This window comes from Sardina pilchardus, chromosome 22 (assembly GCF_963854185.1).
Source record: "Sardina pilchardus chromosome 22, fSarPil1.1, whole genome shotgun sequence".
Classification (NCBI taxonomy): domain Eukaryota; kingdom Metazoa; phylum Chordata; class Actinopteri; order Clupeiformes; family Clupeidae; genus Sardina; species Sardina pilchardus.
Genome location: NC_085015.1, coordinates 17,021,236 through 17,033,503, shown reverse-complemented (window position 1 = coordinate 17,033,503; position 12,268 = coordinate 17,021,236). Strand labels below are relative to the sequence as shown.

The 12,268-nt window shown below is 41.8% G+C and overlaps 1 protein-coding gene across 2 annotated transcripts in view; it reads right to left on the bottom strand.

The window, feature by feature from the left end:
• bahcc1b (BAH domain and coiled-coil containing 1b) overlaps positions 1-7,197 on the bottom strand; it is a 155,210-nt gene extending 148,013 nt beyond the window's left edge. For both annotated transcript variants that reach the window (XM_062525883.1, XM_062525884.1), the window contains exons 1-2: positions 7,030-7,197; positions 3,409-3,733 (exon numbers count right to left, since the gene is read on the bottom strand). In XM_062525883.1, coding sequence (XP_062381867.1) covers positions 3,409-3,580 — 172 coding nt within the window. In that variant the 5' untranslated portion in view covers positions 3,581-3,733; positions 7,030-7,197. The remainder of the gene's footprint in view (positions 1-3,408; positions 3,734-7,029) is intronic.
• Positions 7,198-12,268: the final 5,071 nt, after the last annotated feature.

The window sequence follows — 12,268 nt, the reverse complement described above, 5'->3', positions numbered from 1 at the left end:
TAAGACTACATTCAGTTTGAAAGGGATCACTTCCTGTTTCCATAGGCTGCAGGGCCTATTAGTGGGGGCTTTGATGCACTATGCTCCCTCTGATGAAAGATGTGTGTTTTCATAACACAATATGTAGAAAATCTAGGAAAATTGTGTGTGTGTGTGTGTGTGTGTGTGTGTGTGTGTGTGTGTGTGTGTGTGTGTGTGTGTGTGTGTGTGTGTGTGTGTGTGTGTGTGTGTGAGAGAGAGAGAGAGAGAGAGAGAGAGAGAGAGAGAGAGTGTGTATGCGTGTGTGTGTGTGTGTCTGTGTGATTGCTTGCTATGTTATGGGATACTTAAATGTTGTTTTTCTCACAAATACAAGGACTTCACTGTGGATTCATTTAAATCATTATAAAGCACCATATCCATATTTGTCATCATTTTTCAGCACTGCAGGTGATACATTGATTTTCTGCCATCAGACCTCAGGAGAACAAACGTATTGGGTATGCAGGAAAAGTGCCCCCATACATTACGCGGCACAAGGCACAGCAAACTTATATCAAAAATGCAAACTACATAAACATGAACTGATCTAAAATATTAAAAATCCACGACGACGACAACAAACAACAGCGAAAACAGCAAAAAACATCCTCCTCGAGTTTTCTTAAGACAGACCACAGAGAATAATTCGCCCCAGACCCCAAACGCGCGGAGCGGAGACCGAAAATCTGTTTGTAATAAGGTAGATTAGGGGGTTGCGTTCTGTTGTTTTAATGAACAATGCGCACACCTGTGCGGCAAAAGGCGGCCGAGTGCTGACATTTCGGGGCGGGTCTGCATTGTAGTCGGAGCCCGGCAGCAAAAAAAAAAAAAAAAACACCACCACCGCACATCGCCTTCGGTAATGCACCTGCACGGCAGCGGACTGTGGCCATAGCCCCCTAGGCAGACGTTACAGACATCTGCCGGGATGATGGCAGTGAGTGTGGGGGTAGGGTGGTGGGGAGGGCCGCAAGAAAGAGCCAGAAAATGGATCCCACTGTATGCATTACCTCCACCCCCCAACCCCTCCTTCATTGCCACAGCAGCGCTATTTGATGTTCGTAAGAGATCCAAGCGTCATGCCGAGGCAATACAACAAAGTCGATCAATCACGTGGAGCTTCGCTTAATAAATGCATTCAAGCAAAAAGAAGGCATCAGCGTACTACAAACGAACAGGAATTTACGCATAACTTTAGGTGTAAAAACGGTAAGGAGAAAAAAAACACCTAAAAGATATCAGACAATTGCCTGACGATTTCTTTAAATAAAAAAATTCTATTTTTTTTTTTTACTTTTCTTTTCTTCTTTTTTGAGTCTTCTTTTAACGCCCCACAGTAAGTTAATTGGAAGGAGTTATTTCAGTCGGAGAAGGGGGAGATTATTTTTTCAGGAGTGCATAGAAGGCCTCTGCTGATCCTCAATGCAGTAACAGGGAGCGGAACAGCGGGAGGCCTGGGCTAGCCAGCAGCTAACGATCCATCCGCACATCTCACATTTGACTTGCATGTGAGGCCGATACGGGAGGAGGTGTCCACGGAAGATCGGCATGCCTGCGCTGCCTCTCGAACACAGGCCGAACAGCACTAGCTGAAATATGTGCCTGTGTCTTATCAATCAACTGTTGACACTATGAATGAAAACAGCAATGTAGCTTTAATAATAATAATAACCTAATAATAATAATATTAATAATAACAATGGGTGTTTTATTTGTAAATAATAATTTGATATTTGTAAATAATAATTTGATATATTCCACTTCCCTGTCCCCGCGTTAATTCCTCTTCGACTGGGTTGCCTGTTACTCCCCCAGCTGCGCATTACAGCTCTCCCACATTCGTCACAGACCCATTTCAAGTTTTCAGAGTTTCAAAATACTTATAGGACTTCTTCATTATGTTTAATAAAAGCCATTTACAAATATAAAATTCACTGCAAGCTAAAATATGAAGTTCAATTCGCACCCTGTGTAACTGTAAATTGTCCCAAATGTGCAACTAATTTTATTGTAGGCCTATTCTATTATCTAAATAGGAAGTTGGGTTTCATGTAAATGAAGATATGCTACAACTTAATATTCAACTTAATATTGTATCGTTGTGTTGGTGGCTGTGTAGAGCCATCAAACAAAGAAAGAACATTTTACTGAATAAATGTGTCCACGCCTTAAAAATGAACTCGGTGGGGCCTGCACGTCCACCCTGTCGACATGAACCATTTCAAGACGTCATGGGATATGGAGTGAAAGTCTGCAAATTACACATGATAATTATCCCGCCGAAAACTCTCAAACGAGACGTTTGCCAGCCAAAGCAACCCATTTCTGCATTATCAGTCCGAAAACGGCGTATAGATATGGCAACACCCAGCCATCGGTGAAGTGTCTCGAGTCGGATGCCAAAGCCACTTGTTAAATCTAATGCATGCGCTGTCAACCCATTCGCACCCCGTCAAATCACTGCTCAATATGGAAACCGGATTTTCTGGTATTACAGAGGCCTCTATTAGTGCGTACCCACCACACTCACCACTGACCCTAATCCCGGACACTCCCGAGCGAGCCACGGCACGCAGGGCAGCAGCCCCCGTGTCCACGAGGCAGTCTCCGGTACCCTACAGCAGCTGTATCCACACAACGCTCCCAGTACAGTACATTTTAAAATAGGGGGGCATTTATAGGCTACACGTAGCCTACACGGTATTCCAATCGCTTGTAAATGTAAACAAAACAATACAAAATCAGAGAAGACCTCAACTTCCTTCAGGACCAGTGACGATCAAACACAGGGAAATTTAACAAAAGTTGCCAAAAAATCAATTTATATCCAGAGAAAAAAAATGTGATCAAGCAGGTCTGTAAGTAGGGACCTCTACATGAGCCTATCGCGGAATTGTTGACTATCTTTTTTGTACGTGCTCAATCACCAGCGAGTTTAGCTAAGCTATACAATGTAACAAGCAATTAAAGAAACACAATAATCCGAAACAACCTCTAATATTTAACACAAACCAGTTAAACATTTTATCTCTTCATATTGTGCGCATTTACAGGAAGCACAGTGTTATTATTATTATTTTTTTACAAAAAGAGTCACAGACAGAACAGTAAACAGTTCAATAAAATGTTATAATGCCGTCTAGAACGGGCACATAAAATTCTAAGGACTGCATGGCAATCGCTAATTTCCAGAATGGCCATAGTGCAGAAGTAATTTCCCTTTCTAATAAATAACAGTGTGTCCCTGAGCAGTGAGGCCGTGGACTAAAAAAACGTAGCTAAAACTTGTCCGATAACAGCAACACACAACTTAATTCAACAGCAAGATATGCGAATGGTTAAGATATGTCTGCAAAAGCTCGCTAGTTAGTAAATCAATGCACAAACCTGAATGCGGAGCCATTGGTATATGGGATGGGTAGTATTTTCCAGGCTGGAAGTGGCCGGGATGCTGCACGGAACTGTGCCCCGAAGGAGCTATCCGAGAGGCGGCGCGGTGAACCAGCGCGCCCCGATCAGCAAGAAGGTGAGGCGGTGGAGCAAAATCCCGGCCCTCCATTCTGTCGAAAAGCGATAAATCCGATATCCAGTGGGACAGCCGTGGGCATCGAACACCACCCAGATGTTATAATCCCTTCGAGAGGTTCACATAGGTCTTGCATTCAGAACAGTTTTTGCTTTGTCGGCACAAAAAGTATATCCCGATCATTTTCTGCAAAAAAATAACAAAACAAACAAGAAAGGGACCATCAGCATTCAAGAAAACATAAAGGCGTCTTTGCCTATTGGAGAGGCAAAACTTAAGCGTGTCCATTCTCATGTTCCAGAACCAACATCGTGCCTGTAAACTTATCGCGTCTATTCATAATTAAATCAGAAGGCCTGTCTTAAAAGCAAGCGAGAAGTTTGCATCAGAAAGCAAGACATGGTGCGACCATTCTACTAGTACTACTGTACCAAGACAAAAAAAACGTCCCCCTCGCAGTCTGTCTGTCTCTCCCTTTCTCTCTCTCTCTCTCCCTCTCTCTCTATCTCGCTCTCCTGCGTAGGCTCTATGGAGCCGAGCAATGTGAACTCCACAACAAAAGGAGCAGGCATCAGGGTACGCCGAGTCTAAACAACGCCAGCGAATTGCCAGTAAAGAATGACTTTTCATGTAACTTAACACCGTGAGGTGTTTAAAGATTGCGACTGCACGGAAAGGCTACTAATGAATGTGTTGCTCATAGCATACGCAGAGTGAATAATTAACCTCCACTAACATTCAGACATACATCTTCGCCCAAAACGTGGAAAATATACTCTTCTCTCTTTGTTTAGGATGCATAATTAATGCACAGTTATCTCACTGTCAGCGTGGATTTATTTCAAAGAATGTGCATTGGCCTGTCTATATTTTAAAAAAATAGCACTTTATTCTAAATAAATTCCGCCACCAATGCTTCAACACCAAGTCTGTCGAGCTGCGTCCAGTTTGCCAAGGTGAGTTTTTTAGGTGAAACTGATAACTTTCTGAAAACTGTAGCTATAGTTATCTTTATTTCCACAGATTTGGCCCATACATTAAACGGGCATCTTGGTCTCTGTTTTGTAAATTTTCGCCATTGCCCTCTCCGCCCAAATCTCTCACACAACCCACAGCCTCCATACATCCACTTTGACGCACACTGACGAGAACAGGATTCAACATGGCTGAGTTTTCATAAATCATCCTTTTTTTTCTTTTTGGACTTCATCTAATTTTGAGTAACGGAAGACTACTTCCAAACTCAGCGTCCACAAAGGTTAGCCAGTCGTGGCCCTCTATACGGCAGCTCAATGTAGACAGTGGGCCTTCTTGATGTGAAAAAAAAACATGTCTCGTAATTCAAAAGTCATCAATAGAATTACAAATGAGACTTAGAGGCATCGATAAAGGCTAAACCTCTGAGGTTTTTTTTTTTTTTATCACGACATCTCAGATAAGGAAACAAAGAAAAATATCAATGGTGAGCAACATTGAGTGGTTTCCTTCGTCGATTCAAAGGAGAAAACAAACATTCCACATTTTGGATGGCTGATAGGCTGGCGATTCAGTATGTCGATTTATTAAAATCACAAAATCAACGCTGGTCTGTATGTATGACAGAGTGCTAAACCCCACACGCCCGAGAAGGCCGCAGAGTTTAATACTAAATCTATGCTGAGTTTTTTTTTTCTTCTTCATTTCGCTAGACAATTGCGGCAGTATCCTGGACCTTTACCTCTCAAATCTGTGCGTGATTGAGAAATGCTATGTGAGAAAAACAATCACATTTGCCAGAGAGCAAAAATATTCATGGCTATATCTTAAAACGTTGTGTCAAATGTATTGTGATTTTAGAATATCTAGATCAGCGTATGTTGTTATTTTACGTGGAAAGTTCTTTATTTTTCTTTGATAAACTGAAAAGGGACTTACTGCTACGGTGTTAACAGCGGAACTGTAGATGAACAATTGTGTGCGTGTGTGTGTGTGTGTGTGTGTGTGTGTGTGTGTGTGTGTGTGTGTGCTGGGGGGAGACGGGGAGAAAGAGAGCAGAACGCAACTCCACATAATATTGGGCTGTTTTGAGGAATCCTTTAAAAATGCTGTTTCCAATCCATGAGACCGGTGTGTACTTCCTGCACGCTACACTCGCCCCTCACATATGCAGTCGTAAACAGAGCCATTTCTGTTTACTCTGGGAGTCTACACAGAGATACTGCGATCACCCAAAGCTAAGTGCACACGAAACTGAATACATACAAAGCGCCACACTGCTCGTGGAAATCGTCAGTGACTCGAAATGGTGGCAGAATCCCTCAGAAATGTCCATGAAAAGATGCAATTCACTGCGAGGATGGGAGGCTGCCTAATACCAGTCTCTGTGGCTTCCCTCCGTTTCCCTGGTGGAGAGGCGCCCCGCCATTGTAACCTTACGGGGTCATACCCACGACAACACCTATGTCAGACCAACCCTATGGCTCTAAAGCGAGCAGGAGACAATAGCCCAAGCGTGACAAACTTTGTCAACAAGGACTGGTCGAAAAACTTGAGAGAAATTTCACAGACGAGAACGCGTTCAACGCAGCGCTAGACAAGACTCGTTTTTATGGAGAGTGCATGTATTCTTCGCATTAACGCTGAAGACTAACGTCTTCCATCGTTTTGTGTATAGTAAGGAATTACACACAAATCAATACATTTGCGTTTCCATATCACGACACTTCGCACGGGTAAGTCGCATAGTTGACGGTTTCAGCACAACCACACAAAGCGAACAGGCTAGGAGCGCGAGGCTGCGAGCATTATCTCCTGTCGAAGGTGAGTCAGTAGACCACGACTTAAACGTTCACACTATTACTACCACTGGCACTGCCATAGTCATCACTAGCATAACTTCAATTGTTTAAATAAATCATGTCCATCAATATTGTATTGTGTATTTTATTGTTAATTGATAACTTGATGGAAACTCCAGTCTTTAAAACAATCATTGATTATCGAGAATGTTTACTTAAGACTGAAGTGTTGTCAACCTTTCTGACTAAAATCTATTTCGAAAAATGATGACGAGAACAGTGCTTTATATTTCAACCTTTTGTCTGAGCCTGGTTTATTACTCGCTTAAGTGATTCAGGTATGCTACATGTGTTGACAGTACATGAGCAAATAGTAAAATATTCCCAAATATAAAATTAAATTAAACTGCTTTATTATAATAATAATTATTATTATAATATTATTAATTATTGTTATTAAGCCCTATTATATGATGACATGACAAATGAAGATAAAATAATAGCCGCCCTAAAAATATGAATGAAACAAAAACTATATTTTGTGCCTCCTAAAATTTCGCTATCGACAACTCTGCTAGGCCTTACATTATTTTTTTCTACAGACAAATGTGCAACCAGAAAAGAATATTGTAAAAAAAAAAGCAGCTGTTGAAAGCAAATGTTTATTACAAATGGTAAAAAGTATACAATAAATAAATTACTTACTGGTAAAAGTTATTCCTTGCATAACAATAAGTGATTAAAAAATATAATAGAAAATGAGGAAAAGAAAGAAAGCGTAAAAAACATGTGGAAATGGTTACATCCTAGTCTGGTGATTTTCAGTGTGCTGTTGGAATACGCAGATGCACCGGAGAATGAGCTTCGAGTGAATCGAGCCTTGTACATCCAAACAGAAACTCCTTTCCTGAATCGCCTAGTGCCACTCAACGAGTATGGAAGGAGGGGACGTTTGAAACGGCTTTTGCCATTGGTCCTTCTTCCACATGTCAATAAGCTTTGTGTGGCGCGCCCCTGTATAAACAGCCGCTCTGATTGGACGCCGCTGCTAGCCAATGGCGTCAGAGCTGGAACAACTAAACAAAACGGCGGGCACTTGATTCAAGCCTCCCCTGCGCGCGGCGTGGTAAGCGCTCGTAGTCTGCCAGGGTCAGGTGTCCACAGTGCTTTTGCGCCTACCTGGAAATCAAATGCACACTTTTATAGTGACTTGGTCACAGACACATGTGCGTGTGCCTCATATGCCTGGTGGGGTTTTATATAGTTTTGATGTTTTGCTTATTGATTTTATTGTTTCTCCTGTGGTTGATTGTCCCCAGATAGATTACCCAAATGTGTTACCAAAGAGTTGATAACACAATTCATACCACTGTACAAACCTAAAACTATCTTATATATATATATATATATATATATATATATATATATATATATATATATATATATATATATATATATATATATATATTATTTTCTCAGTTTTATAGGCCTGCCTAGTAAATGTATTCAGTTGAGTTCTATCCAGAGGAAATTAGAAGACGGGGTGGCATATTCCTGGGATCACGGGAACACGCAGCAACAAGGTATAGGCCTTGCTGTCCTATAAGGAAAAAAGTGAATTGAGACAAGGCGCCCAAGCAAGAGGAAGTCCCGGTGAGGTAGGAGGACTCAGGGGGGGAAGAGCTATACAGGCCGATCGTATGTTTACGAGGTTGAGAGGCAAAATGTGCACAGCCAAGCTTATACTCATTTAGAATTGATAAATTCAATATAGCCTACAGTAAATAAAATTACAGGCTATTGGAACATCAACAAATCCCCAAATAGCGAGGTGACGGAAGTGTAATTGTGTGCACGACATATATAGACTTTATACACTTCTGTCATCGGACTGAGTATGGAAACAATTAACTGTTTCAAACAGTGCAAGCGTTATCCTATCCTGTGTTATTCCATGTAGCATGTAAAGAGTTAAAATTCTAAGCTTCGGCCTATAAAGGGGTTTGATTGGTTGGCATGTTGCCAGAGTGTTGTCAATCACAGAGTGTAAACAAGGCTCTGATTGGCTGCTGGCCAGTCCGCACTGGGCTGCCTGAAAAAAGCAATTACTGGCCTTGCGGTTTCAAGGCGACCCCTAGCTGAATGATGAAAGGAGATAAGGAGGGGCGGTTTCAAGGCTCCCCCTAGGCGAACCTCGTTGGCCCCAAAGCTAAAGGAGAGTCAAGAGTGACTTAATCAAAGGGAATACGTTAAAAAGAAGGAAATTACAACTTGTATGTAATATAGGCACTAGAATTATGGATTGTTGTAATACAATAACGCACCGGATACGAAGACCGGGGGAAATAAGGCGCGGCATGGAGACATATGTGTGGAACAAACCGGACCGGCGATAAACACAGGAGACGGGCGAGGATACCAGCCGAAGAAACGGCTAGGATAGCGGAAGCTACGCAAACCTGGAGGTGCTCTGGGTAGAAATCAACCGTGGGTATTAATCAAGCGTCTCTATTTTATCGTCGTCTTTACGCGCATTCACGTCGTCACTGGTGGCAAAGGGTTATTGTTAAGCAAACAATAAACTGGACATAACTGCAACTCTGTAAGTAGTCTGCACACGTCTGATGCAATTGTGCCGTATTGTTGATTTCTATTCATTCAATACATTTGACATTGTGTGAATATAGGCCTACGATCTGAATGTAAGGAATGCAGGTGTCGAAATCAGGGTAGGATTGTGGACTGCATACCTAATGACGTGATGAATATTACAAATAAAAGTGTAAATTCAAGAAATTGTTTGTGTGTTATTATTATTATTATTATTATTATTATTATTATTATTATTATTATTATTATTAATAATCATAATAATATTACTACAATTAATTTTACGTGCACCTTATAATCCTAAAGTATTTACATAATGTTTTTTTTTTTTTAATTAAAAGCTGCTGTTTGAAGTATTTAATAATTGTATCACCATTTCATTAAGTGGAGAAGATGGTGTAAACCAAGTAAGAAATTAGTATCTGTTTAGCTGGGCCTCACCATCCAACCTACACACACACACACACACACACACACACACACACACACACACACACACCTGACAGACTTCCACAAGGGAGTGGGGGAGGGGTTAAACATATATATAATATATACATATATATGGGAAGATTTAAGAAAGGAATTATAAAGTGCATACCTGTGTTAACCTGTAATACTTAGGCTATAATAATTTAAGCTACTGAAGCAAACTGAAGCTTTTGTTGTTGCAGCCAATGTACAGAAACCTAAGTGTATTTGTTCTGCTTATAAAATAGGCATTACCGTTTTAGATGACTTGATAAATAACTACCTTCAGAACATATCCAACTGTTTTATATGGTTGAGTATCATTGCCACATTTGTCTTCTGCGGAGAACATATTCAAAGTTGGGCCTATGCGTAAGACCCACACACTCTTGTCGACTCGCTCTAACAAACTATAATAATCATATAAGCGTATCTTTGTAATCATTTAATTCATATAGGATGTATAAAAGCTCCGCATCAGTCCATCAAACCACATCAAGTAGGATGTGATGTAAGCAGTCACGTATGGCTTCGCGCAAAGGTTGCTGAGCCCACGGTAGCCGGCTGGAAGCTGTGCCAACGAATACAGTGCGAGGAAGTTTAACGCAGGCCACTCTCCACCGGAGGGTCTTGACATGTGAAATCTTCGCAAATCTCGCCAGGCGTTGGGCACTTGCGCTTCAAAACAGCATGGAACTGACATGCGATTACGCATGGCGATGTTTGTTGTAAATCTTTGCACGAGAAACGTACGCGCACACCTCCTCTTAACTGTATTCTTGCTTTTTAACCCCCTGACATTGTTGCCTGCAAACGTACCATCGATAGGCACGTTGCAGAATTTTGTTCAGAGACTGGCAGCTAGTTCTGCCGCCTGAAAAAAGATAACTGTGGTCAATTTCTTCGGTGACAAGAAAAGGCCCTTTTTACTGCCCGATTTTATTGGTTCTTTTTTTCACAAGTTGAGAAGTTGGGGGTTGGGGTGCTCGTTGTACTGATAACATACACACACACACTCTCTCTCTCTCTCTCTCTCTCTCTCTCTCTCTCTCTCTCACACACACACACACACACACACACACACACACACACACACACACACACACACACACACACACACACACTCGCCATGTCTCTCTCTCTCTCTCTCTTTCTCAATCAATCAAACTCACACAAACACGTAGGCACCGAGAATCGCGCACACTCTCTCTCTCACACACACACACACACGCGCACACACACACACGAACACGAACACACACACGAACAACATCTTTTTATCGCGCGGGCGCTCCGTGTGGCAGCGCGCGCTGGCTGACCGAGGGACGGCGGGTAATTAATGCAGAGTGACTGATTGCTCTTGAGGCAGACCAGTCCTGCGAAGAGCATTGTCCGGGATCAATGAAGCGTCACTGATTGATCCTTTCCCCCCCTTCCTCCACCCACATTCAAACTACCGGAACGGGGCGTTTGTCACCAAATGCGGCCGGCGTGGCTGTGGTACCCAGTTATAACCAGGGCCGCCGCCGCCCCCCATCCCACACACACCACCCCCACCACCATCCCTTTAACACAGGACGTCCATCCTGTTCGGACGACAGTGGAAATAAATGACCGAGAATGTTCCAAACAGAGATTCGATCAGAATGCGTATGTCGTCCCCCTTACGCGCGCACGTGTCCACTTGAAAAAGGTTTGGTGGCCCGAAGGAAGGCACGTTAGGCAGGGCCTCTTTAACGGATTTTTTTTTTACATTGCGCAGGTGGGCAGTTTCGCAGTTATCCCAACTTCTGCTCCCTGCTTTTCAGCTTTGAGGATCCCTTTTTATTTCAGACACAAGTTACATCACAAAGCTTCAGTGCCATCACTTGACAGACCTATATGGGACACACCTTATTTTAAAACAACAGTTTTCCATTTTTCACCATTGTACATATATGTTACATTCTACCCCCAACCAAATGTACATTTTACATTATAAAATAAAATATATAAATCATGATTATATTAGGCTATACTATTTTTTAAAACAATTCATATTGAACTGAGCTGGCTAAATAATTGGCACGTTTCTTGCCCACTTCGACATGTCCCCAAGCGTGTTTATTGCTAATCAATTATATTAAAACATCAATTATTATCTCGTTTGAGCTTCTTGTTCAAACAGGCCGTGTCCCACGAGTGATGGGGTTTTATGCATTCCGTATCGGCTCCTTTGGAAAAAATACCAGCAGACCTTGGTCTTGTGTGATTTGATTCGCAACGATTGTGTAACCTTTTATGCATTACCTGAGCTTAAGCTATTGGCCCACGTTTCCCTTGGCTGGCGTCTAGACTGGGAAGCATAGCTGAATGTGTTGTAGCAGTCAATGGCCACGCAATGTTAGTATAAAGCATACTGATCGCGCTTTTCTTTCATCTCCACACTCAGATTATCAACCAACTATCTGTTGGCACTCTGATAACTACCATGGACAAGGTTAAGGTTAGGGGTAAAGCATTTGGTTATGGTGATATTACTAAACTAATCGTGAATATTAACATATGATCTGTTAAGTCGAACTATCCAGGTAAAGAGTTATCAAATCATCTATAACGTTATGTCTATTGCACTGACCTGACTATTTTGAGGAGAACAAGACTACTACTGATATTTAAACCAAGGCCTTTACCAGTTCATCATCATCTTTGGAATAGCCTACATGTAGGCTACGTGTAGTTGCTCCACGGTTCATAATTTGTCATTGCTCTTGCTCTGCCTCTGTACATTAATGCATAACACCAAGTCTTAATCGTATAGATGAACATTTATCAATATCAATAATGATAAATCATCGTTAGCAGATCTTTCAATCGTACGGTCAGC